At 34.1% G+C, this 26,063-nt stretch overlaps 1 protein-coding gene across 1 annotated transcript in view; it reads left to right on the top strand.

Moving 5' to 3' along the window:
• The window catches only part of DNAJC13 (DnaJ heat shock protein family (Hsp40) member C13), a 100,094-nt gene that overhangs the window by 48,907 nt on the left and 25,124 nt on the right, over positions 1-26,063 (top strand). The window contains exons 22-41 of the mRNA XM_084902114.1: positions 801-954; positions 1,676-1,779; positions 2,560-2,719; positions 4,090-4,152; positions 5,276-5,377; positions 6,863-6,967; positions 7,712-7,914; positions 8,973-9,057; positions 11,135-11,289; positions 11,987-12,032; positions 14,309-14,463; positions 15,832-16,033; positions 17,262-17,377; positions 18,350-18,428; positions 19,069-19,204; positions 20,143-20,327; positions 20,744-20,818; positions 23,217-23,336; positions 24,488-24,667; positions 25,356-25,523. Of these exons, the coding sequence (XP_084758240.1) occupies positions 801-954; positions 1,676-1,779; positions 2,560-2,719; positions 4,090-4,152; positions 5,276-5,377; positions 6,863-6,967; positions 7,712-7,914; positions 8,973-9,057; positions 11,135-11,289; positions 11,987-12,032; positions 14,309-14,463; positions 15,832-16,033; positions 17,262-17,377; positions 18,350-18,428; positions 19,069-19,204; positions 20,143-20,327; positions 20,744-20,818; positions 23,217-23,336; positions 24,488-24,667; positions 25,356-25,523 (2,593 nt within the window). The remainder of the gene's footprint in view (positions 1-800; positions 955-1,675; positions 1,780-2,559; positions 2,720-4,089; positions 4,153-5,275; positions 5,378-6,862; positions 6,968-7,711; positions 7,915-8,972; positions 9,058-11,134; positions 11,290-11,986; positions 12,033-14,308; positions 14,464-15,831; positions 16,034-17,261; positions 17,378-18,349; positions 18,429-19,068; positions 19,205-20,142; positions 20,328-20,743; positions 20,819-23,216; positions 23,337-24,487; positions 24,668-25,355; positions 25,524-26,063) is intronic.

The raw sequence follows: 26,063 nt of genomic DNA, 5'->3' as shown, positions 1-26,063 counted from the left end.
TGCCACGGAGGTGTGCGGTGCTCCCCCTGGTGGTCAGTGCACATCATAGTGGCCAGTCAATCTGCAGTTTAACCTTTTATTATATCGATATGGGCCTTAAGATTATGCCTTAGGAATATCTCAATTGTGTTGTGCCCCCTAGCACTCTGATGCCATGCTTTCTAGGAGGGATTACAAACTGAAAGTGAATGTATATGAAGCCTATATATCCCCAATTCAGACTTGTGTCTAAATTTATTACAGTGGTTAAGTTATTCCAAAAATAAAAGGAAGATATTTTGAAAATAATCAGTCAGAACTTGGCAATTTATCAATATTCTTTTTTTTAAGTAGTTTATACAGTTCTAATGTAGAATGTTGTTCATCCCACACACTTCACAGCCAATAATCCAGAAGTTCTTATCTTCCCCAACTTGAAATTTGATATTTAATTATTTACTGGCTAGAATTTATATTAGCAATATATATATTGAAATTGAAATACCAGTTTTTTATTTTGAAATTCACACAGATTTGTTTTATAGTATGAGTTCAGTTCTCCCCCATCATTTTACTATGAAAATTTTCAAACATGTAGAAAGGGTGAAGTAATTTTAGAGTGAATAACTGTGTATCTATCACCAAAGTTCTACCATTAACATTTTAATATGCTTACTTTACAGAAATTTTATTTTATTTATTTATACTTGCTAAAGTTTATTAATTGTACTATTTTCTTGATTATTATAAGATATAGTAAAGGATATTTATAGATTTTTGTTTCCTGCTTATTGTTTCCTCCTGATTATATATATGTCTAGGTTTGGTCAGGACCATGCCAGATCAAACTTAATTTGGAATTTCAAAACACGAGAAGAATTGAGAGATAGTCTTGAATCTGAAATGAGAGCATTTAATATTGATAGAGAGCTTGGTAGTGCCAGTGTGATTGCCTGGAATCACCATGAATTTGAGGTAAAGTTTAATATTTATAGTATGTTAGTGTTTTTAATCATGTATTTTTGGAGTGTTTTAAGTTCATAGTTATGTAACATATATCCTTACCTTTCTCTCTTAATTTTATGGAGGAAACTTTGGAAAACTTTAATATTTGCAAAAGACAAAAAAATAAAAAATAAAAACAATTTTGTTCAAAATCTCGGCTTTGTACCTGAGAATCGTGTTTTAATAAATTCGATTCTATGCATTCTAGATCTGTTATTCGCTTGGTTTCTTTTTTTCCCCTTTAGATTCTTTCTCCATGGAAACGTAGTCTGTTCTCCTTGTTCTTTGTAGCTTGTTTAATTAATGTTTTGGTAATTCGATTGTGAATGTGGCCATATTTTGCTGTTTAAGTATATCATAAAATGATATATATCTAGTTGATGTGTTGGGAGATGAGGGAAGATCTGAAGTAGCTTGTCTGAGTTGGGCAAACTTATGTGTGGTGCAGGACCATTTACGGCTTGTTTGGTCATGGCAAGGTAAGAAGGGAAAGAAGAAGTTTATCCTTTAAAAGTGTTTTGATTCTTCTCTTAAGACTTCACGGACACTATGTAGTCCTGTGAATTTTAATTTAAAGGCTGTCTTATCAAGAAAAGAAAAAAAGCTCTGACAGAATTTAAGAAGTGATTATGTGGAAATAGCCAAAAATATATTGTAAACTAAAGTAATATAATTTGTTTTTATTAATAAGGTTAAATATGAGTGCCTGGCAGAGGAAATCAAAATAGGAGACTATTATCTGAGATTACTATTGGAAGAAGATGAGAATGAAGAAAGTGGATCAATTAAGAGATCGTAAGCTAGTCTTTATATCTTGCAGTAGTCTCCCCTTTTGTGCGCAATTTGAGTAGCATGGTAAAATCTTGTGCTGTCTCGCTCCATCCCATGAATCACCCCTTTGTCCTTTATACCCACTCTAGACGTTCGATGCACAAAATTTGTGCAAGGGTAGGCCTTCCTTTCCCTGGCTGCTGGCTTCACAGCCCTGGCCCCGCCCTCCACCCACACCTGCCTTGGCCTGGAGCTGCCTGCATCTGCTGCCACACACCTCCAAATTCTGTGAAGCACCCTCAGCACTCTCTCCCCCCCACCCCCCTTATCGATTGCCCTGCCAGTCAGTGGCCTAGGCCTCCCTCTGCAGGGCAATCATGGGGTGATGGTGGGCCTGGCTTTAGTGTGTGTTATAGCGTGGTCCTCTGGACGGTCATTCTGCTGTTCAGCTGTTGGTTGATTGGCATATTACACTTTTATTATTATAGATTGCATTTGCTCTCCACCCACTAGTCATTTAGTAACCACCTCCATTAACAGATATTTTGAGAGAGACCACGTTCATATAACTTAATTATACTATACACTATATTGTTATATTTTATTACTAGTAATTTTTAATCTCTTACTGTGCCTAATTTATAAATTAAACTTTATCAGAGGTTTGTATGTATTGGAAAAAAAGACAATATATAGGGTTTGTTACTATCTAATTTCAGGCATCCACTGGTGATCTTAAAACATACTATGTATATGTTTTTTCTGTTTGATGGCTAATTTTATTGTAAACTTTTTTAAATCTAGGTATGAATTTTTCAATGAGCTCTATCATCGTTTCCTGCTCACCCCAAAAGTAAACATGAAGTGTCTATGTTTACAAGCCCTTGCTATTGTTTATGGCAGATGTCATGAAGAAATAGGACCTTTTGCAGATACACGATATATCATTGGAATGTTAGAGAGGGTAAGATCTCTTAGGAAACTGCTTTTTTGTAGTGTCATTGTAGTACATGTTTGTATTTTCAAGATTACATTTAAATTCTATTTGATCACCTTGCTACCATAACTTTCTGCATGAGTTTTTTTTGTAACTTATACTTATTTATAGATAAGTAGGAAAATGACTAATGGGTTAGTACTTGTTTATTTTTTTTATTTGCTGCTTTTGAATGACTTAAGCGACCTCTTTTTCAATCTTTAAATATGGATGAGCTGGACAGGTGTGTAAAAGAGTTTTATGTACTTTGGCTTTTCCATTTTGGATAAATCTTAAATGATGCTAGCATACTAAATTTTAAAGTGTGGAGCTAGTAAATCTTTTCAGCACTATAGTTCTAATCAATAAAATGGAAACGAGTTAGCACCTTTTTATTTTAGAAAGTTTGTCATTTAACACTTGAGCATGGTAGGAGGAAAGATAAATTAGTCAGGTCATCCATGGTGTGGCTCAAATTTGAGTGTCACCTACTTGCTTCAGTGTGTACACTTTGTTTTTTTCATTTGTGTTTTCCTTCTTCCTATACCTAACAATTTAAATTTTAGAGAACTGCTTTAGAACCATTTCACCAATTTCGCAAATGTCCATCAATGCTTGTTAGAATTGCCTCAGCTATAGATTAGAATCTGATTCTGAGTAAGGTCACAAAAAATACCTAGAAAATAATAAAACCAGCTGAAAATCCTTATTGTTTGCTGTTACACCAAATTCTGAGTTACTCTAGTTCTGTGGTCGGCAAACTGTGGCTCGCGAACCACATACGACTCTTTGGCCCCTTGAGTATGGCTCTTCTACAAATTACCCATGGCCTGGGAGACTCTATTTTGAAGAAATGGCGATAGAAGTTTAAGTTTAAAAAATTTGGCTCTCAAAAGAAATTTCAATTGTACTGTTGATATTTGGCTCTGTTGACTAATGAGTTTGCCTACCACTGCTCTAATTGAATCTGAGTACTTGTGGCATAGCATTTGTATTTTAGGCATACACATTTTCCTTCTTGTTTGTATTTATCATGATGTGATTTATGTGAAACATCATTAATCAATTATTAGCTAGTTCACTTATTTTAATATTTACATATATTCTTAAAGCTATATGTTGACATAATCTCTTTATGACTTTTAAAATAGCCGCCTATATAGGGAGATTACAGAAGTTATATAAAATTGCAGAGAATGTAAAACATTGGAGGAATTGTAATAATTGATGGTCTTTGATTTTCTTAATGCTTAAAAGATGACATTATTTCTTACTGGCTGCTGGTTGATGTCCAATGATGGTAACATCTAACTTGTGTTTCTGTTCACTTCTGATTAAATTCTCATTTATTTCAATAGTGCACAGATAAACTTGAACGAGACAGATTGATCCTCTTCCTTAACAAATTGATCCTTAATAAGGTATAGTATTTCTGCATATATGTTATTATTTCCAAAATCACATGAGTGTGTAACAAAAAGATAAATTATTACAATTTAAGTTAATTATCCAGACATGGTAATTTTTTTAGATTAGAAAGTTTTGTGTACTCTCAGCTACTAGAGGGAAAAGTTTCTGTCAAATATTCTCTGTACATCCTACCCTAACATTATAGATACTGATTAAATTAATGATAATAAACTTCTTAGTGAAGAATAATGAGGGGTAAAATTGCTTGCTGATTTTTCTTTAGGATTAGATTTGAAGTAAAGTAAATACTCTACAGAAAGTGGAAACTTTTTAATTTATCAGTATACATTTTTAATTTATCAATATACATTTTCAAATAATTTGAAGATAAGAGTTACTTTAGCTCTTCATAGTTTATTTTTAAGACATTTAAATAGGTTTGTGCTGGTTTCTAACAGGAATTTAAAGTAATATTTATAACATTCACAATTGCATGATGTTGAAATAATATTTGAGGTTTTTTAAAAATAAATTTTTATATTAGTAACTTGCTTAGTTTTAGTCTTTTAGTAAATAATGCAAATACTTTAAAATGAAGTGTAATTAGTAAGTCCTAAGAAATTTTAATTTAAATTATAATCTCATCCTAACTTTTAAGAAATTACCAGTTTTATCTTACATTTACAAAAATATACTGGAACATTAAAAGGTTTTTTGATATGCCAGATTTTATTTCTGATTATAGAATAATTTGTTTATTAACAAAAAGGCCTGGTAAAATGCAGGATAATTGTAGGACCAGAGTTTATGTGGGTGTTATTCCTGCCAGCCTTTCATTTGTTTGCTTATTTTTATTTTGTTTGCTCAGAATATAGTTTAAGTAAAATATTTTTATGTGATATGTTTGTAATATAGCTTTAGCCTTTTTATTTTTGTCTAAATTCATGTTTTTTGAACACAGAATTCTGGAAATATCAATTAGTATCACTTGTATGTTAAGTTTTCCAGATTCCAATATGTACTACTACCTAAAAGGCTCTCTTAGGTAGTAGTACATATTGAAGAGAAAGGTTTAAATAGTAGTACATATTGAAGGGAAAGGTTTTACTATGTAAAAATGTTTTTGTCTCCTAGAAAAATGTTAAGGATCTCATGGATTCAAATGGAATTAGAATCCTTGTGGACTTACTTACCCTGGCACATCTTCATGTAAGCCGAGCGACGGTACCACTGCAAGTATGTATGTTTATCTATATTTTACAAGTTCTACATCCGTGGAATATACTTTTAGTATCAAAAGAATCTTAAAAATACGAAAATATGTCATTATATATGTCTATAAATGTATTGCTCCAATAAGTATAGTATTAATACACAGGAGATTAAGTCACACAAAAAAACGGGAAAACAACAGTGATGATAATTTTTATTTTTTTCAATGTCTCTTTGTCTTTTAAAGTAACTATAATGATAATGTGTCTTATTTTGAGGCAATGCAACCTTTAGGATTTAAACTGTATTCACCATTTATGTAACAAGAACTTTTAGCATTGACAGCCATGGAGAATATACATTGAATCTGGGGACCTTCTTGAAACCAGCCAGTAAGAGAACAGAGCTGCTAGTCTCTCTGAAAGGCCCCTTCTGATACCTAACTTACAGAAGGGATCTGTACTTGGCTCATTGGACATTACTTCCTTCTCCTCTCCCTCCCTGCCTTCTTCCCTTCTTTTCTGTGTTATGTTTTGTTTTAGTTTATGCTTTGTCTTTGTGCAGGGGAGTGTTTCATTTTAAATTTTGGCTAGAGTATGGACAGAAGTGTATTTGAATAGATGATGGCATTTTATTAGGTATGAATAATAGTAATCGTGATGCTTGTATAGCATGATAGTGTACCAAGTACTATTCTGGTACACATAATATGTTAACTCTTAAATACCCAACAACTCTCCCATTTTACAGACGAGGAAACAAAGAAACAGAGAGGCTAGGTATATTGCCCAAGGTCAGTGAATAAGGGACAGAGCCTAAGCTAGAACCCAGAAGTCTATGCTCTTGACCACTTTGTTATCCCTCTCAATATGAGTAACTAATAGCTAATTGTTAAGAGAGTATTTAAAAACCATATTTTAATAAAATATACTAATTAAATAAAATTCTATTTTAGGTTTTTATAAACATTGATAAATAAAATTATATAACAATGACCTGTAGTGGTGGTAATTGATTGAAATCTAAGTGTTTAAAACCACTGAAACTTTCCTGTCAGCATTTTAATTCTTGGATCAGATGCTTGTTGAAACTTTTAGTTGGAATGAATTTTTCCCTCAAAAGAAGAACTTTAGTATTTTGAGCATCATGGTTTAAGGTTAATGGTATATGCTTATTTTTATAGCTATTTGCAGTGTTCTTTGTTAGTAAAATTTTAGTGCCCTGGGAATTTATAAAGGACCATCAGGAATGTAGATATCTTTGAATTTGGCTTAGATTTTCAAGTGAATGTAAAACCCATTTACTTCTAATGCTTCTTAGAAAGCAAGTCACTTTTTTTTTTTTTACTATTAGGCTAGGCATTTAACTCTTACCTCTTAAAATAAGGTCTCTTAAAAATGTAGGTGAGTTTTTAAAGGAATAAAACCCAAGAAATTAGTACTATGTAACTTTTTGACAACTGCCCTCTTAAATTTCAGTCTTAAAAAAATAAATTATTTTAAAATTTAGAGCAATGTAATTGAAGCTGCTCCAGATATGAAAAGGGAGAGTGAAAAGGAATGGTACTTCGGCAGCGCAGACAAAGAAAGGAGTGGCCCGTATGGATTCCATGAGGTATGTGTCTCAGAGAAAGTTTTCATGAAAGTCTTAGCCCTTCTTATTTCCCTGTGCTTAGCACACATAGAGATATTGGAATATTTTAACACTATAATTTGAATTAGTGTCATCAGCTCCAAGGGTTCTGCCTTTCCATTTCCACATGAAGGATTAGATGGTTTGCATTTCTAAAGAAACACACACACACACACACACAAAATGATGTCTTCAAATCTTAGTGTTTAAAAGCAGTTGTTAATGGAAGTAGCAGACTTTTAATGAATTATCTTGATAATTATGTCAAACTACAAATCTTTTTTATTATATGAATAGGAAGTTTTAATATGTAGTTTGAAGTTTATTAAAAACTGCCTGTATAGTCCAAAGGCAATTTCTTTCTTAACATCTGCTGTTTGATCCTGCACTCCCATTCTTAGCCTCCCAGACTCAGAATTTAGCCAAAGAGTTTTATAGAACACCAAGCCTTTTGTTTGCATAATTTGGTCATTTTACATTCTGCCTACTGTTTTTATTTTTTCCAATGTTTCTTTATACTCATTGGTTAACCAGCTAAATCGTTATTTTCTTATTAATAGCCAAATTTGGGTTCCTAAAGGCCTGTCAACAAAAGTTTGCTGTTATTCTTTAATAGTAAACTTCGATATTTCATAGTTTAGTATGTGTTTACTATAAAAATAGAAAGCATTAGAAAACCCTTTCATTTTGCTTTGTCTGTAATAATGATGTCTTGCTTTCATTTAGATGCAAGAAATGTGGACCAAAGGAATGTTAAATGCAAAGACCAGATGCTGGGCTCAAGGCATGGATGGATGGCGACCACTACAGGCAATCCCTCAGCTTAAGTGGTGTCTGTTAGCCAGTGGACAGGCTGTGCTAAATGAAACTGACCTTGCTACCCTTATATTGAACATGTTGATCACAATGTGTGGATATTTTCCAAGCAGGTAAAATGTAATTGAACATTTCCATGGTTAGCAGGGACTCTTAATTATCTTCTTCCCATTTGTAAGGATGCTCCTCTGTGATGGCATGGGAGTACTTTGGTGATTTAAAGCAATAGTATTCCAATTGTGGCCTTGGGGGAATGCTGCTTTGAATTTTGGAGCTTTTTTTGGAAAAATATATTAGGAAATAATCTGTGAATTATTTTGGTAAAGTAGCTAAAAGCATCTTTCTCTGAAAAACTACAAATAAGGATACTACATTGAGGCTTACTAGCTGCATTCTAGCAATGGTAACAGTTGCCATTCATATGAATCAGGTATAAACTGTTGAAATAAACACACTGCAGTCTGTAGACAGTGGCAGGTGCCAGCTCCTGACCTGTCAGGTTAGCCACTCCTGGTATAGGAACATGAGTCTAGGCTCACATCTTGCCCCACCTGACGAGTGAAGGTGAGACTTTGTTATCCAATGATAATCATAATTATGACCCTTTAATGAGACATTTTAATCTTATAAAATATTTGCATGTACATCAATTTATTATGCTATAGATATTTGTGATGGAAATTACTGAGGAACAGTCAATTTTATAACCAGGCTTTAATGTTTTAGTTCTCTTTAAAATTCAGATCAGACTTAAAATGGCGAATAGTCATTAGAATAATATAGCGTTGAATTAAGGTTCTTGGAAAACATTAAGAGTAGATAAATTGTTTAAATTTATGTGACTTAGTTTGATATGCCCTTTTGGGGGGGAATCTCCACTGACAGTGTTGGACAACACCAAGTTTAATCAATTAAATAATAAATAAGAGTCTCTGGCTCTTCTAGGGTACTGTTTTTCAAGGAAATCTTATGGAAGGAAATGAAGTCATATTAAGCAGCCAAATAGATTTAAACCAAAATACCTAATCATGTTCCCAGCTGTATGAGAGCTTAGTCTTCATTAACAAAAAAAGTAAGGTAATATGCTTCATGCTTAGTAGAATGTCATATGCTCTGATCATATAAATTTTAATGAAAATATTAAAAGTTGACCTTAGAAAATATTTTCTAGAGATCAAGATAATGCCATCATTCGGCCTCTACCCAGAGTGAAAAGACTGCTCTCAGACAATGCTTGCCTTCCCCATATTATTCAGGTGAGTTACTCTTATGTTTCCAAATTAGGAATACTATTTTAAGAATCATTTTCCTTATTTAATTTTACTAGGAACCCCAGTCATTGTTTCTTTTTAGTCTATTCCATTTTCAAAAAGCCTGAATCCTGAATTACATTTACTTTGCTTACTGATAATTGAGTTGATGTTCTGAATAGACTGTGGAAGATTGTGTATCCAAGAATGTAAATATGGGAAGACTCCAGAATTATTCTCAAAGGGTTTTAGTTATTATCCATTCTTAAAATCACATCATTATAATAACTTAAAGGAGTTCTACTCTGATTTGCTGTGGGCTTTTCTGTTGTGGACATTTCTGTTCAGATGCTTAAGTGAAAGTGCACTGCAGTTACTGTTCCTTATCTTCCACTACCTCCCCACCCCCAGCCCAGAGGACTGTGCTGCTGTATGTGTGACCTGGTGGGAGAGGCTTTTGTTTTCTATTCTGGACCCTCTTGGCATGTCTGTGAAGGACCGTACCTGAAAATCTAACTCTCCCACATGTTTTTCCAATACCTATGCAACTGAAAGGAAAGAAGTAATGCAAACACTGTTGAATTTCAGGCCCAGAAAGAATGAGTAAAAAACAAATTTTAAAAGATTTGGTCAGCATATTGTGAAACTTTGTGGGGGAAAGATCTATTTTAATTAACCAAACACCTTTAGTAATATCTAAATAATTAAAATTATTTAAAAGAATTTTAATACTAAAAGTAGTTCTTTTTAACAATCTATGCCTCCTATTTTTTTTTAAAAAAAAATATTTAGTTAAAAAATATTTTTGAGAAGCTGTTTTGTTTTTCTTTAATTTTCTATGTTCTGGAAGACCTCAGTCTTGCTAAGCACAATTAGGCAGTAGTAGTTTTCAGGAACATTATCTATATTGGTTGGTACAGATTTTTGCACTTCATTTGATTTTAAGAGCAATCACCAGTTTTACCATTGGATATAGCTTCAGAATTTTTAGACTGGTCTTAGATACCTCTAAGATACCAGTAAATGTCCAAGTCTTCTGGTATAGTCACAATTTCAACTACTTTAGAATTTTGCCTGCTAATTCCCAAATTTTGTTAAAAGTGTTGTCAAATCATGTGTTACTGTATCTCAATTTTTCCATGAAAAAAATGTCCTAGTACTAAACACCTTTTTAAACACAGAGAAATTTAAATTAAAGACATAAAACTATTCAGTCTCATATCTGAATCTAAAACTTTGACCTAATCTGAGCTAGTACTTTTGTTTTAAATTTACTTATTTTACTAGAAACATTTGACTTCAAATTGGAGATACTTTGGAAGTAATTGTTTATAGAAAATTGACATACCACTTTTAAGCTAAAACTTACTATATTTATCAAATATTTATTCTAGCAATGTTTATGACTTTTTCCCCCCGAGATTCATTACTATTATCTCAGATGCCAGTATTGCCAGCTCAGATTTCTAAGACCACACCTTTTGGCACTTTCTAGTAGTAGAAATAACTACTGATATTTGGTTACCCTCTTGTCCTCTACCTGCATGTGTAGCTCTGTTGTTTACTGCTGTTTTACTGATGGCGTTCTCTGCTCCTTGAGTTATTAAGTCTTCTTTGGGGGATACTTCACAGCCACTCAACTGAAAATAACCCAAAGGATTGCTGCTTTTTTTTCTTCTTCTTCTTTCTTTTGTCACAAGATTCCTGCACAAGAAACAATTTTAACAGCTTTAGGCATGTTTGGACTTTTTATGAATAAATTTTGATCAATTCTAATATTTTATATCTCTGCATTAACTATTGTAAAATGAATCATCTTCAAATCTTTTTAGAATCTCACATCTGAATCTAAAACTTTGACCTCCTAATCTGAGCTAGTACTTACTCTTGTTTTAAGTTTATTTTATTTCATTTTTTTTGCTAGTAATATTTGATAGACAAGCTTACTGAATCCCGTGGATTTTTATTTTGTAACTGGATATAAGAACATATAACCTCAGTACAAGAACACATAAACCTAAAATGAATGATGATATTGCAAATTTTTTATAACCCAATAACAAAAACATTTTTTCTTTTTTAGCTATTGCTGACCTTTGACCCTATCCTTGTTGAGAAGGTTGCTATTTTGTTATACCATATCATGCAAGATAACCCACAGTTACCTCGTCTTTATCTTACTGGAGTATTTTTCTTTATCATGATGTATACAGGTTCCAATGTGCTTCCTGTAGCTCGGTAAGAACTCTAATAGCAATCTGTTTAAAATTATTGTTTGAATTGTACCTGGATTGATTTGTGTATGTGTACGTCATTTCTTTCATTAAACTTTTCATTATAAAAGTAGTTTATATGTCTGAAAACTTAGAAATTAGAAGAATAGGGGAAAGTTACTAATATTTTACCACTTACCACTTTTATCACATCTAACTTAAGGATTTTATCACCTAGTATTTTAATATACATATTTAATGTAACCATATTCCTATTGTGCATGCAATTTTGTATTTTGTTCTTCTTAAATTTGGATACTTTGTGCTATTGTTGAGTACCTCAGTTGATTATTGTCCTGATGTGCCAAGGTTGCAGGTTCGATCCCCAGTCAGAGCACATACAGGAAGCAACCAGTAGATGCATGAATGGGTGGAAAAATGGGTCGATGTTTCCCTCTCCTTCTCCCTCTCAATAAATACAGTAAAAATAAATAATTTCAAAAATTGGATAATTTTTCACGTTATTATTTAGCCTTAATATGACCATAGTTTAAAAACCTTTCTGTTCATTTAAGTTCTTGTATTAATGAGAAAATAAACATTTGGCAATCTGCATTTACAAGTTATGGCTTTTACTTAGATAGAAAGACCTCATTTTTAAAAATCTAAGGTTACTAAATCTAAATCAGTTCCTGTGTCTGATAAGTAATCTTTTCCCCTAGATTTTTGAAGTACACACATGCCAAACAGGCTTTCAAGTCAGAGGAGGTAAGCAAGATGAATCCTCTACATGCATGTTTCACACTGGGTAAGATGTGTTGGCAACAAAGCTTCCTGAGCTATGTATGTTTACTAGATTAGGAGCACTTGAGGGCAGGTGTTGTTTTAGTACATTCTTACTGTCCCTTATGGTACATCACACACAGTCTCAGCTAATACTTTTTAATGAAAAAAATATTGCCCATTAGATTTCATATTGGAAATTGAAGATGTGGATTATAACATGACACCACTGTGATTGTAATTTGTTCCCTTTGTGTAAAATTTAGATTAATGTTCAGAAATAGTTCATTATATACCCGAGTCCCATATAATCAATTAACATTCAGTATGACTTGAACTTCTTTTGTTCAGATTCCAAGATGGTGCTTTTTTTAGGCACTTGCCATTTTACTGAGGAGGGAAAATAGGAATCCAGAAAAAAAATGACTTATTCAACCTGAAACTTTAAATATACATTTGCAGAGATATTTGTTGTCAACACATAACTGAAGTATGTTTCAAATTTTGTGGAGGCTTTTTTCATGGAGCATTGGTTTTCAGATTTTTTTAAGAGCAGAAGAATAAACCAAAACCAGATCATAGTTTAAGAGACTAATCAAGGAATGTTAGACCACTTTGACACTATCAAACTGCATGTTTTAAAGAGTAGCCAGTGAAGCTCTACAACATAGTCTGTCTCTCTGATAATATTAAAGTGATGCCCATGCCAGTGCCATTTTCACAGCTTTATACAAATGGAAAATGAAAATATAAAAAAGTTTTCAAAAATTGCCTCTAATGACATTACCTTAATGTAGCTTTAGGAATTTTGGGCATCTTTTTTTTCCTTTTTGTTGTGCAGTTATTCATATGTAATCTTATTTTCAAATTTTATATGAGAAACTATATATGTCATTTCATCTAACAACATTTAGAATAATTACAACAAAATAGTGTTTTTTTATAGCAGAACTCTGGATATAGGAATTACTAAATAATAGTATAGTAAAGAACAGAACAAGCAATTCTTCAGCCAAAAGTTTAACAGATAATAAATGTATGGTTTTTATTAGCAAAAGACCTAAAAATATCTATAATCTAATTTTTCTTTGCACTAAGTGATAAAACCATGTCTGGGTTTTTTCCCTGGGCCATTGCCAAATCTTAAAGAAATGATATGTCCTCAGTTTGCCTAGAAGGAAATAGAGAAGTTCATATTGTCTTTAGGATTTTATTTCCATCAGGCAGAAAAATGGGTTTAAAAATTTAGTATGATTAAGTGTGATCATTACCCTGACTTCATTTGGCCAGCCAGAAAATATTGAGTTTTTAATATAGTTAATTATACTTACTTTGAATAGGAATTCTTCATCTAAGTTCTAGCCACCGTTCATGCCTACAGACTCATTTAGACAGGGGTGGGGAACCTTTTTTTCTGCCAAGGCCCATTTGGATATTTATAACATCACTTGTAGGCTATATAGAATTATCAATTTAAAAATTAGCCTGCTATATTTATATTCGGTCGAACATTTAATTAACTCACCCCTAATGCCTTTTCAGGGCCAGACTAAATTATTTTGTGGGCCTTATATTGCTTGAGGGCCTGATATTCCCCATTCCTGCTTTAAGATCTTGATTTTCTGGATTTACTAATTTTATATATATATATATATATATATATATATATATATATATTTTTTTTTTTTTGGCTTTTTACAGAAAGGAAGGGAGAAAGGGATAGAGAGTTAGAAACATCGATGAGAGAAACATCAATCAGCTGCCTCCTGCACACCCCCTACTGGGGATGTGCCCGAAACCAAGGTACATGCCCTTGACCAGAATTGAACCTGGGACCCTTCAGTCTGCAGGCTGATGCTCTTATCCACTGAGTCAAACCAGTCAGGGCTGGATTTACTAGCTTGTTTTTTAAAACAAGCAGGTACATGTGGGAACTGCAGTGAACGATGTAACAATAACTGATGTCAATCTCTTTCACATCTTTCTGTGTTATCCCTCACTATTGTTCATGGTCAAAGGCCAGTTGGCAGCCTTGGCACCTGAGGAGGTTAAGACTGCTGCCGGAATGGAGGTGTTAGTTCACCTTGGAGATCTTGTCAAGTCACTTTAAAAAAAGAAACATTTCACTTCACATTTTGCCATGTTTCTATCTAAATTTCCAAAGCACAAAAGCATTTTTTTTCTAGTTTTTTTTAAAAATGTTTGTGAAAAAGGTGAAAGATAGCTTTACTGTTTCTGACTACATTTTGTTTTGTTTTAAGTCAAAAGGACAAGATATTTTTCAAAGAAGTATACTTGGGCACATTCTACCAGAAGCAATGGTTTGTTACTTAGAAAATTATGATTCTGAAAAGTTTTCTGAGATTTTTCTTGGAGAATTTGACACACCAGAAGCAATCTGGAGCAGTGAAATGAGGTAAGTACTCAGTTGATTGTATTTTATACTCAGAATCTTTGCCCCTTGCTGTCTGATTAGACTCTTATGAAAAGACCTGCTTTTACGACTGGCATAATCTGAAGCTCCAGCAGTCATTGATGTCAAATCAAGCAACAAGTCCATAAGCTTTTTTCAATTTTTGACATGATTGGACAAAATTACTGTGACCTAGAGCTTTGTATAAAGGTGTAGACCCTGTTATCATTGATACTTTTTAAGTCAGTTTGTAGAACTGGTACAATTTTAGGCAGTCAACTAATATATATTTATGGAATATGTGGAGATAAAATCAAAACACAGTTCTTGGGTATTTGGAAATAGAACTGTATTCCACTAATTAAAAATTATGCCCATTAAACTGAACCATACCAGAGAGATTCTAAATTTATTTTCGAATGAGGGCTCCATAGCCAGAACATTTTGACCTTAATCTGGAGATTAGGTTTCCTAACGAATCTCCTTGTTAGGAGAGAATGCCATAGGAAAAGCTGATGGAAACGTAGAACAAGGAGAAGCCCAGAAGCAGATGTCAGTGTACAGGAAAGACTTGACGCTTGAGTGTTCCAGTGTCAGGGCCAGTTCTGTGGAGAACCTCTCAGTCCTCTCAGCTGGACGCCAGTTGTCCTTCTGAGTCAATCCTTCACTCTCCTTTGGCTGACTTCACACTCACAATGCCACCTGCTGGTTATCATTTGTATCCTCCTATAGGTTGACCTATAGGTTTGGCATGTGCTAGCCACCAATTTGAATATATTCTGTATGTTTATCATATTTTTCTTTAGGAAAAAATACATAGGAATATAAAGAAGTTTACAACACAGTTTTTCTATGTAATTTTTTCCCCCTGAAATTTATTGTTATGCCTCCCCCATCTAAAAGATGTAACTCTCAGAGTACTGATCAAATCACATTTCTGCTTAGCTGAGGGCCAGATCCCAGATTGTGGTGAAATTGACCAAAGTAAATACCAAGCAGTGAGCTTTTTGGGATGATAGCTAATTGAGTTCCCTGGCTATGCCCATGTGCTGCATGCAGACTTCTTACCATTTGACCATCTCATGACTGATTTTTCAGTAGCAATGACTTATAATAGGAAGGACTGGTAATATCAGCCTTTCTTTTTGTAGTCTTCTTTGTAGGTAGGTATTACAAATAAGTTTAAATCCATTGAAAGTTTTTACATAAGTTTAAAATACCCTGAGTAACATTCTCTGGGTATTCTAAGCAAACGAATTACTCTAAAGAAGGTCCATGTAATTATTTTGCATGATTACCTATCTTAACCTTTTCTTTAAAATCAAATAATCCTTTCGTAATGCGTGGATGTTTTTATAATTGTAATTGTAGGCGCCTCATGATAGAGAAGATCGCTGCCCATCTTGCTGATTTCACTCCTCGTCTTCAGAGTAACACGAGAGCACTTTATCAATATTGTCCTATCCCAGTTATCAACTATCCACAACTCGAAAATGAGCTATTTTGTAATATTTATTACCTCAAACAACTTTGTGATACACTCCGATTTCCAGATTGGCCAATTAAAGACCCGGTAAGTTAGATTAATTTGTGCCTTCTTAAAGTATAAAAAATAGCCTCTAATCATTTCTGGGTATTCCATCTGTGCTAGAAGGTTACTAGCTTCCTGAAGTGTTTGCTCTTACTCTAAGCACCATGTAAAGGATAGTTCAGTATATTTAGGTGCACACCAAATTGAAAGATTTTTTTTTTTTTTTGAGGGAGTATTAGGAGCTTTATAATCTTGACCTTCTGTGACAGAAATGAAACAAACTTAATTTCATGTACATCACACGATTGTTACTATAATAGCTTCGTGGAAGCTTGTCTCTAGAGCAGATTAAGTTCTACAGATGTTGGAGTAAGCTGGTGTGGGACTGCGAATCAGTTTGGCCTTAGGCAGTAGTACTACTAATATTTATAATAGCAACTTTCATGTGGTAGGAGATTATGTGAGAATTTACGTTAGAAACAGAGCACAATTCTCCTAGCACACATCTGAAGCAGTATGTGTGACATACTTATTTGATTAGTGGTATCTACTGCCTGCCTGTCCACAGTGTCCTTGGGACCCCTCCAGTATGAGCCCTTGCATATCTGCCTGAAGCCTGGAATAAAGTAGGCCTGGCTACCTTGTTGGATTATTATTGTGGCAAAGGGTATACCATTATCTTCACCATCAAAAGGTTTCAGAACAGTTGCCATTTGTACCATCAGGCACTGCCTCTTTATAGTGCTCTGACCACATGAAGGCATGTAGATTCTGCTACTTGTTCAGGATTCAACTTGAGATAATTGAAAAAGTTTGGGCTTTTTAGTCAGACCTAGGTTTGAATTCAGCTCCATCACTTATTAACTGGGAAATATGTAGCTATCTCTCAAAATCTCAATGTTTTCATGTATTACTAGATTTTTATACATGCCCAAGTTTCAGGCTTGATCCCCAGTAGGGGTCGAGCAGAAGGCAGTTGATCAATTTTTCTCATCAATGTTTTTCCCTCTGTCCCTCTTTCTCCTTCCTCTCCTCCCATTCTCTCTATCTAAAAAAATCAATAAAAATATATTTTAAAAATAGATAGTCCTGTAACAAATATCTTGCTATTCAACAGTGTTTTGGTTAATTGTGTTTCTGAAAGCTGTTAATTGGATAGTCTAGAAATGTCAGTTTAAATAAATATAACAAGGATTTTGTGGCTTACAAGTTATATTCTGAAATAGTTTTATTCTGAAATAGATATAAATTTTAATCTTCTGTCTTTAAGGTTAAACTTCTAAAAGATACCCTTGATGCCTGGAAGAAGGAAGTAGAAAAGAAGCCACCTACTATGTCAATAGATGATGCCTATGAAGTGCTTAATATTTCTCAAGGACAGGGACCGTGAGTTGTTTTCAGTATTATCTTTTCCCTTCCTCTTGCTGTTCCTGTTAGGTGTGAGGAAGAGGTTTTATAGCAATACTAGAGGCCTGGTACCTGTGGTCCCTTGGCCTGGCCTGTGCCTTTTTGCAATCCAGGATCTCTCAGGGGATGTTGGACTGCCAGTTTCAGCCCAATCCCCACAAGCCAGGCTTAGAGACCCCATTGACGCACGAATCTGTGCACCAGGCATCTAGTATACATATAAGATCTTTGGTTAATTTCTTCCTGCACTCCCCTTCCCACCTTTCTCCTTTCCTCTGAAGGAGACCATCAGTCTGTTCCATGTTTCCATGCCTATGATTTCTGCACCTGCATTGAGAATCTGCCCCGTGATGGTCAATGCACATCATAGCGACTGGTTGAATGGTCAAACAGTCACTTAGGCTTTTATATAAATAGATGTCTGAGACACTAAATGACAGATGCTTTGGAAAGATTGCAGATTCACTTTATCAGTGAAATTTTACAGTAGAATAGATATGTAGAGAAAAATAGTTTAAAAGACATTTTCTTAAGTATAAAGCAGAATGTCTACATTTTGGGGAAGGTTGATACTTAAAATGACCTAAGAATTATAGAGTTAAAAGTAGTATTTTGGAAAATTTTAAAATAATTTCTTAGTTCTTCAAACCCCAAATATTGTTTTGTAATTATAAGTGAATGATAATTTTATAGAGGAAAATTTTAGGTTTTATCTTTTACATGAAAAGATAATATATAAAGGATAATTTAAAATTTAACTGGGTTTGATTTGACACCTTATATATGATCATATACACTGAGTGTCCAGATTATTATGTGTTCAGAGATCATAATAATCTGGCCACTCAGTGTATAGTAAAGTAAGGTTCTTAAAGTACCATTTTAAATGATCATGTAAATATTTTTCCTTGCACCCTACTGTATTCATAAAATAATTTTCCTATTTAACAGGCACGATGAGAGCAAGATAAGAAAAGCTTACTTCAGACTTGCACAAAAGTACCACCCTGATAAGAATCCAGAAGGAAGAGTATGTACTACCTGTGGAATTAGGGCTTTGGGATTGGCTTCCTTTTACTCTGTTACTGTTTTAGACAGAAATAAGATATATTCATTCTCTGTGTCAGTATCTGCCTCTAATGTCCAGGGTGTGTTTAACTTCAAGCCCATGTTTTGTGCATGAGTGGCCTCCCTCAGTTTACCAAAAGCACTACCCTTGAGACTATCAACTTAGGGATTTTATTCACATGGCTGATTTAAGTATTAAATGAGATAATGTATGTAAAGCACTTAACAAAGGGCCTGCCATAGTACTCAATAAATAGTAATTCTTATATTTATTTTTATAATAATTTAGGAACTATCTTTAGTATATAGCAGCTTAATATCATATTTATGGTGTAAACCATTGAGGAAGACATTTTCATTAAACGGTATCGAGATCATTGAATAGCTGTTTTGAAGGGGCTGGGAGTGGGGGTGGGGGATTTCACCTTAAAAGTATACCAGATAGATTACAGTTGGAATGAATACCTTCATGTAAAACAAAACAGAGGGAAAAAATAATAACTAAAGCAGTTATTGGTAAAATACAAACTAGCTGTGTTCTATTTCAGTTTTGATTTGAGATATTCCAAATTAAAAGTTAATTATCTCTGATTTATATACAGGATATGTTTGAGAAAGTAAATAAAGCATATGAATTTTTATGTACCAAATCAGCAAAAATAGTGGATGGACCAGATCCAGAAAATATAATTTTAATTCTGAAAACGCAGAGCATTCTCTTCAACCGTCATAAAGAAGGTAAGCATGTGTTTTCATATTTTCGTATAACCTCCATCTGATTCTACCATGTGACTTTCTGAATATTAAAATTAGAATATTAAAATATTCTACAGCATATTTTAATAGATTTATAAAAATTGCAAAAGGCTCTTGAAATTGTATTTTAGTTACAGCAAAAGAGTAGTTTTTCATAGGAAAGTTCAAAAAGGTGCTTATTTTATATCTTAAGTTTTTCAATATTTTGCATTTCCAACAAGATTTCAGTATTCCTTCTGATTTTTTATCTTGAACCATTTAGCAGCAAACATATTAAATGAGATCTAAAAGGGGTCTGATTCAAAGATGATTCAGTGTTCTTAAATCACATATAAAAGACTCTGCCTATCATAAGTCCAAAAGCTCTAAAGGTTGAAAATGCCAGTGTGTTTTGGTCTTTAAAAGAGCAATAGAAACTTTTAAAATGACCATATACTTCCTATTAACCTTTTAAATGTTTGTTTTTATGATAACTTTTGAAATAGAAAAGTGCACTTGTTATTCAGAGAATAAAATATAAAAGATTCATTCATTTAAATCAAATGTCTACCTGGCCTACGTGGCTCAATTGTTCAGCTTCTGTGACTAGATGAAAAGTTGCAAAAATCATATGGGACAACATAGAAAGTCAATATGCTGCGAAGGATCAAACACTAAATTCAATTAATCTATCAGAAAATGTTTTTACTAGTGGAAACATTTTAGAGAAATCAACCAAACAAATTTGCTAGAAAAGAAAAGATCTAGGGGATTTGTAATTGTTTTAATTTATTTTTATAAAATAGAATTAGGAGACATTTAAGATACTGAATATTTTACTATTTTTTAATGCAATGTAATTGAGCAGTGTCTAAATTAACTTTAGACACAGTTTTTGTTTTGTTTGTTGTTTTCCCAACACTAACCTTTCATTATTTCAGATTTACAGCCTTATAAATATGCAGGATACCCCATGCTGATTAGAACTATAACCATGGAAACTTCAGATGACCTCCTTTTCTCAAAAGAATCGCCTTTGTTGCCTGCTGCGGTAGAACTGGCTTTCCACACTGTCAACTGCTCAGCCCTCAATGCTGAAGAGCTCCGAAGGGAGAATGGAATTGAGGTAATATGGATGCCTTGGAGTTTACTTTCTGCCTAGTTTAGATACATTGTATGACTCCTGGCAATAGAGAATTCACCAAATACAAATACTTGGTATAGTTTATATAATTTATGCCAACAGATAACAATGTTACATTCTCTATATTCTGATACCAAAATTAAAGGTAGAAATGCATCTTTATTTCATGTGAATTGGAGAGTATTATATTCAAAAATGATAAACTTAATATTACTTGCAAAGTAGCTTATTGGGACCACTTAAAAAGAAACTTTAGGAGCCCTTTGTTTACTTGTTTATTTAACAAATATTAATTAAGCAAACATTTACTTAACCAAGTATCTAATATTCCTACTAGAAAAGGCTTTTCAGACTTCAAGTCAGAATGGCAACTTAATGGTTGGCTTCTTTCTCTGCAGGTGTTACAAGAGGCATTTAGTCGCTGTGTGGCTGTCTTGAATCGTTCTAGTAAACCAAGTGACATGTCAGTACAGGTGAGGCTAGTTTCTGATGTTTTACTGAAAACCTTTGGTGTGGAGTACACAAATTACTCTGATCTCTGCTTTCTTCACATGGCATTCTTCCTGTTTCTGTGGTGTGCGTGTGTGTGTGTGTGTGTGTGTGTGTGTGTGTGTGTGTGTGTGTATACGCGCTTGCGCCTGCCTGTCTGTCTAAATTTTCTCCTATTATAAGGACACATACTTTATTGCATTAGAGTCCATCCTAATGACCTTATCTTAACTAGTACATCTATAAAGATGCTATTTCCAAATAAGTTCACATTCTCAGGTACTTGGGGGTTAAGACTTAAACATATCTTATAGAGAACACATTTGACCCATAATTAATATTGCAAGAAAGAGAGAAAATCAGGAAAGAATAAGGTACACTGTAAGGGAAAGTTTCAGGAAATAGAGCTCACAAATCCAGAAACTTTTAAGTAATAAAAGTAAAGGGAAAACCTGAAAAATGTCTTGAGTAACAAACACCAAATAACACTCCACACTGCAGCAAGAGTTAAACCAAAAATGCCTTTGATTTCTAGGTGTTCATTTTGAATTCTGCTACATTGCCAAATTCATTTATTAAGTCTAGTAATTTTTTGGTGGAGTCTAGGGTTTTCTATGTACACTACCATGTCATCTGCAAATAATGACAACTTTACTTTCTCCTTTCAAATTTGGATGCCTTTTATTTTTTTTTTTGTCTGATCGCTATGGGTAAAACTTTCAGTACTATGTTGAATAAGAGCGATGAAAGTGTACATCCCTGTCTTGTTCCTGTTCTTAGGGAAAACATTTTTGGTTTTTACCCATTGAGTATGATGTTGGCTGGAGGTTTGCCATATATGGCCTTTATTATGTTGAACTCTGATCCCTCTATTCCCACTTTGCTGAGAGTTTTTATAAAAATAGGTGTTGGATTTTGTTGAATGCTTTTTCTGTGTCAGTTGATATGATCATGTGGTTTTTGTCTTTCAATTTAGTTATGTGATATATCACATGTATTGATTGTGAATATTGTACCAGCCTTGCATCCATAGAATAAATCCCACATGGTCATGGTGTATTTTATGCATTAACAACAAAATAAAACGTATGGTTCCAAGAGAATTATACTATACCCTAACTCAGACTTTATGAGAACCACTTGGAGCGCTCTTTAAACCTTGGGTTCTGAGCATCGCCTCCCCGTCCCCTGCCCACAGAGTTTCTGATTCAGTGGGTCTGGCACAGGGGCCTGAAAAGATGCTTTTTTATCAGATTCTCAGGTGCTGATGGTCTGTATATCACACTTTAATAGCCACTGCACTAAATTGTTTGTGATCTGTTGGCTTTATTTTTTCTCTTAAGATAGAGAATAATATAATGACCCATTATGTCCCCATTACCTAGTTTCAAATATTTGCCATTTTGCCATTCTTAATTCATTTCTACCCCTGCCTAATTTCCTTTTCTGTGTCCTGCCCCCAACCATGGTTATGGTTATAATAGCTGAATTCTTTGATAGAAATTCCATCAAGAATTAATTAAGATCATTATAGAATGCATCTTGTTATGCCAGGAAAATTTAGAACATAAAACAATTGAGTATAAGTTTTTTTAGTTTCAGCCTCTACTTTGAAGTACAGTACATAAATAGAACTCTGGTTCTACAATGTTAATACTCTGGACAAAAATATTTAATCTAGAGATTGGCAAACTTTTTTTTTTTTTTTTTAATTCTCATCCAAGGATTTTTTTCCCCCCATTATTTTTTAGAGAGAGTAAAAGGGAGGGAGGAGAGAGAGAAAAAAACATTGATGTGAGAGAGTCAGATCGATTGGTTGCCTTCTGCACCAGCCCTGATTGGGGCCAGTATTGAAACTGCAACTCAAGTATGTGCCCCGAATGGGAATTGAATCGGCAATCCTTCCATGAGTGGGCTGATGCTCTAACCATTGAGAAACACCAGCCTGGGCAGCAAAAAGGCCATAAAGTAAACATTTGAGGCTTTCAGGCTACATACAGTCTCTGTTGAACTTTTTTATGGCTGTTTTTGTTTTTGTTTTTTGCTTTGTTTTTTGTTTTGTGTTTTTTTTGTTTTGTTTTTTTTTTAGTAACTCTTAAAAAAAAAAAAAAAAAAAAAAGTGAAAACCTTAACTTCCTGGCCATATAAAGACAGCCCAAGGTTGATTTGGCCATGTACCATAGTGGCCATGATATGGCAACCTTGCATCTATAGAAAATCTTAACCAGAAATACTAGTGACTTAATAGAAATATTCTATTTGATTTTGGAGTGTTATATATATCATTAAATATTCACACATCTTTGCTGATTTGATTCCCACTATCTTAAGCAAGGAATGCAGAGGTGACTTCTTTTTTTTGCTCTGTTGTGTTGTCTGCAGGTATGTGGACACATAAGCAAATGCTATAGTGTGGCTGCTCAGTTTGAAGAATGCCGAGAGAAGATTACAGAAATGCCTGGCATCATCAAGGATCTCTGTCGGGTGCTATATTTTGGCAAGGTAGAGTTCACCTTTAATGCTTTCTGATAGAACCGGCAATGAGTTTTCTTGTCAAGTAGCCAGTCTCAGGTTTTTAAAGTTGTTTTCTCTAAATTATTATTATTTTTCTTTTAATTATCACCCAAGAATATGTTTTCATTGATCTTTAGAGAGAGAGAGAGAAACATTGACATGAGAGAGAAACTTGATCAGTTGCTTCCCGCATATTCCCCGACTGGAGATAGAACCCATAACCTAGTTATGTGCCCTGATCAGGAATCAGACCTGCAACCTTTGGTGCATAGGCCAACGCTTCAACCAACTGGCCGAAGCGAAGCCCTAATTATCTTTAAGTAAATTACTTGGCTCTCTAATAGCGTTTTTCACAGAAGCATTGCTTCAATGAAAACTTTTGTTCCTAAGCTGGCCCACAAAGAATGAGACTAGTGACAGAGCTAAAGAGAAATGGGTTTCATCTGAGTATTAAGAGAAAGATAGGGAAGAAAGAGATTAGTATTAATAAATCTCATGAGAGTAAAGTACCTCATAAAACCTGAAACTTAGCCACGTCACTGCCTCATGGGAAGAAAGTCCAATTTAGAGATCTGAAAGTTGACTGTTTCCTCTTACTCCAGTACTGCTGAGGGAGAGATTTCTTGGGTGACTGACAGTGTGAGAGATGTACTGGAATAGAACAGGATTGGAGTGCTGATTCTGAGCTAGAAATAAGGGAATATGATGAAAACATGCCCTCAACTATATTTACTTGATGTCTTTAGAAGTACTTAGCAAGAACAAACGGAATGACAGAAGTAAATTTGTATAACAGCACTAAAGATATTGATAAACTTAAGTTGGTTGGCATGTGAATTGCTGTTAATTACCTTGTTACGTTTTTTAGAAATTAAAATTGAATAAGTGAAATGAAGAAAATGATTCCCAAGTTTCTGAGCACTAGCCTCAAAGATAGTAATTCTGTGTTTTGTCACAGGGTCACTTTTAATTTGGATTTTAAAGGATATAGGATTCAAATTTAAACTGGAAATAAAAATAGAAGAGGAAGTAAATATTTTGCATAATAAGATAGCTAGCTTGACATACATTCACATCCAATTTCTCTTGGGAGCTTCTTTTTAACTCTATAATTAATTCAATTATTCTTATTCTCTCAGACTATTCCACGGGTGGCCGCTCTTGGGGTAGAGTGTGTCAGTTCTTTTGCTGTGGATTTCTGGCTACAGACACACCTGTTTCAAGCTGGAATTTTGTGGTATATGCTTGGTTATCTGTTTAATTATGACTACACACTGGAAGAGAGTGGCATTCAGAAAAGTGAAGAAACAAACCAGCAGGTAACTTGAACACTGCTTATATATTGCATTTAAAATCAAGCCATAGGTTAATGTGAAGCAAAGCTTCAGCTATCCAGAACCCCCAAGGCATGCACTGTTTTTCAGAGATAAACTAAGTTTATTGCTCTTTAATCCTCCTATTCTTTTTATCTTAACTAGGATTCAAGGCAAAGGAATTTGTAGTAGCATATACTGGATACATCTTAATTTTTTCTTGATTACTCAGCATCACCTGTAGAATTGCAAAATTATGGTTTTGTAACACAGGAAAAGATAACGATACTGTTGGGACTAGCTCTCCAAACACTTGAGTGCTTTCCTGAATTTTACATATATATTTTTTTTCTATCTATACTTTTGTACTTACTGTCATTCATTATTCATCCTGTTATTTGTATGTGTCTTTAGCAGTCAAATCTACCTCCTGTTCCCGCCCTACCCCCAGATGTGCTTCTTTCAGTTATCTACAAGATACTGTTTTGGTATAAATGAACTCACAGATTCTGATGCTCTTTTGTATAGGTACAAGAGTAACCTCTAATGCATAAATTCATTAATATTAGTGGTAGGGACTCCTGTGCCTTTTTTGGTTGTTATCTTTCTGCTTTTTAAGTGTGTCCCATATAGTTAATTGGGTTATTAATGTAAGATAGCAGGTCTACTTTAATGTCTTAATTTTTTTAAACAGGAAGTAGCCAACAGCCTTGCCAAATTGAGTGTGCGTGCTCTCAGTCGCCTTGGAGGGTATCTGCCTGAAGAAGAAGCAACTCCAGAAAATCCAACCATCAGGAAAAGTTTGTCTGGCATGCTGACACCCTATGTTGCTAGAAAACTTGCTGTAGTTAGTACTACTGAGGTATGTGCTTTACAGGTAGCCTGGGTTGTGATGAATATTGCAAAATCCTCTAAATAATACAGGAACATAAAAAGTTGAATGCTGCAGGGAAACTAAAAATTGACAGTGTTTATATGCTTGTTCTCTCAGCCAAGAAATTTAGTTTATTGTGTATTGATGCTAATGACCTATCTCTACAAGAGCAGTTTTTTGTAAGTGTAAATTAACTTTGTTTCAGTTGTGGAGCTACCATAATTGTGTGTGTTTTATTCTGACCTGAGAACTTTATTTTATTTTATTGATTTTTAGAGAGAGAAACATTGGTCAGTTGCCTCCTGTACGTGCCCTAACCAGGGATCAAACCCACAACCTTTTGGTGCACAGGACCACGCTCCACCAGCTGAGCCACCCAGCCAGGGCAGAACCACCATAATTCTTAACTAATCTTGTCCCTTGGAATTATAAGGGACTGGACTGGAGTGGTGTTTCACAGTGGGCAGAGGGAGTCAATTTTTAGTTGTTTCTCAGCTTTCTCTTATTTGGGCGTAGTTTTGAAGTCCC

Source organism: Pipistrellus hanaki, assembly GCF_964339955.1.
Source record: "Pipistrellus hanaki genome assembly, chromosome: 13".
Classification (NCBI taxonomy): Eukaryota; Metazoa; Chordata; class Mammalia; order Chiroptera; family Vespertilionidae; genus Pipistrellus; species Pipistrellus hanaki.
This window is presented reverse-complemented; position numbering and strand designations above follow the sequence as displayed.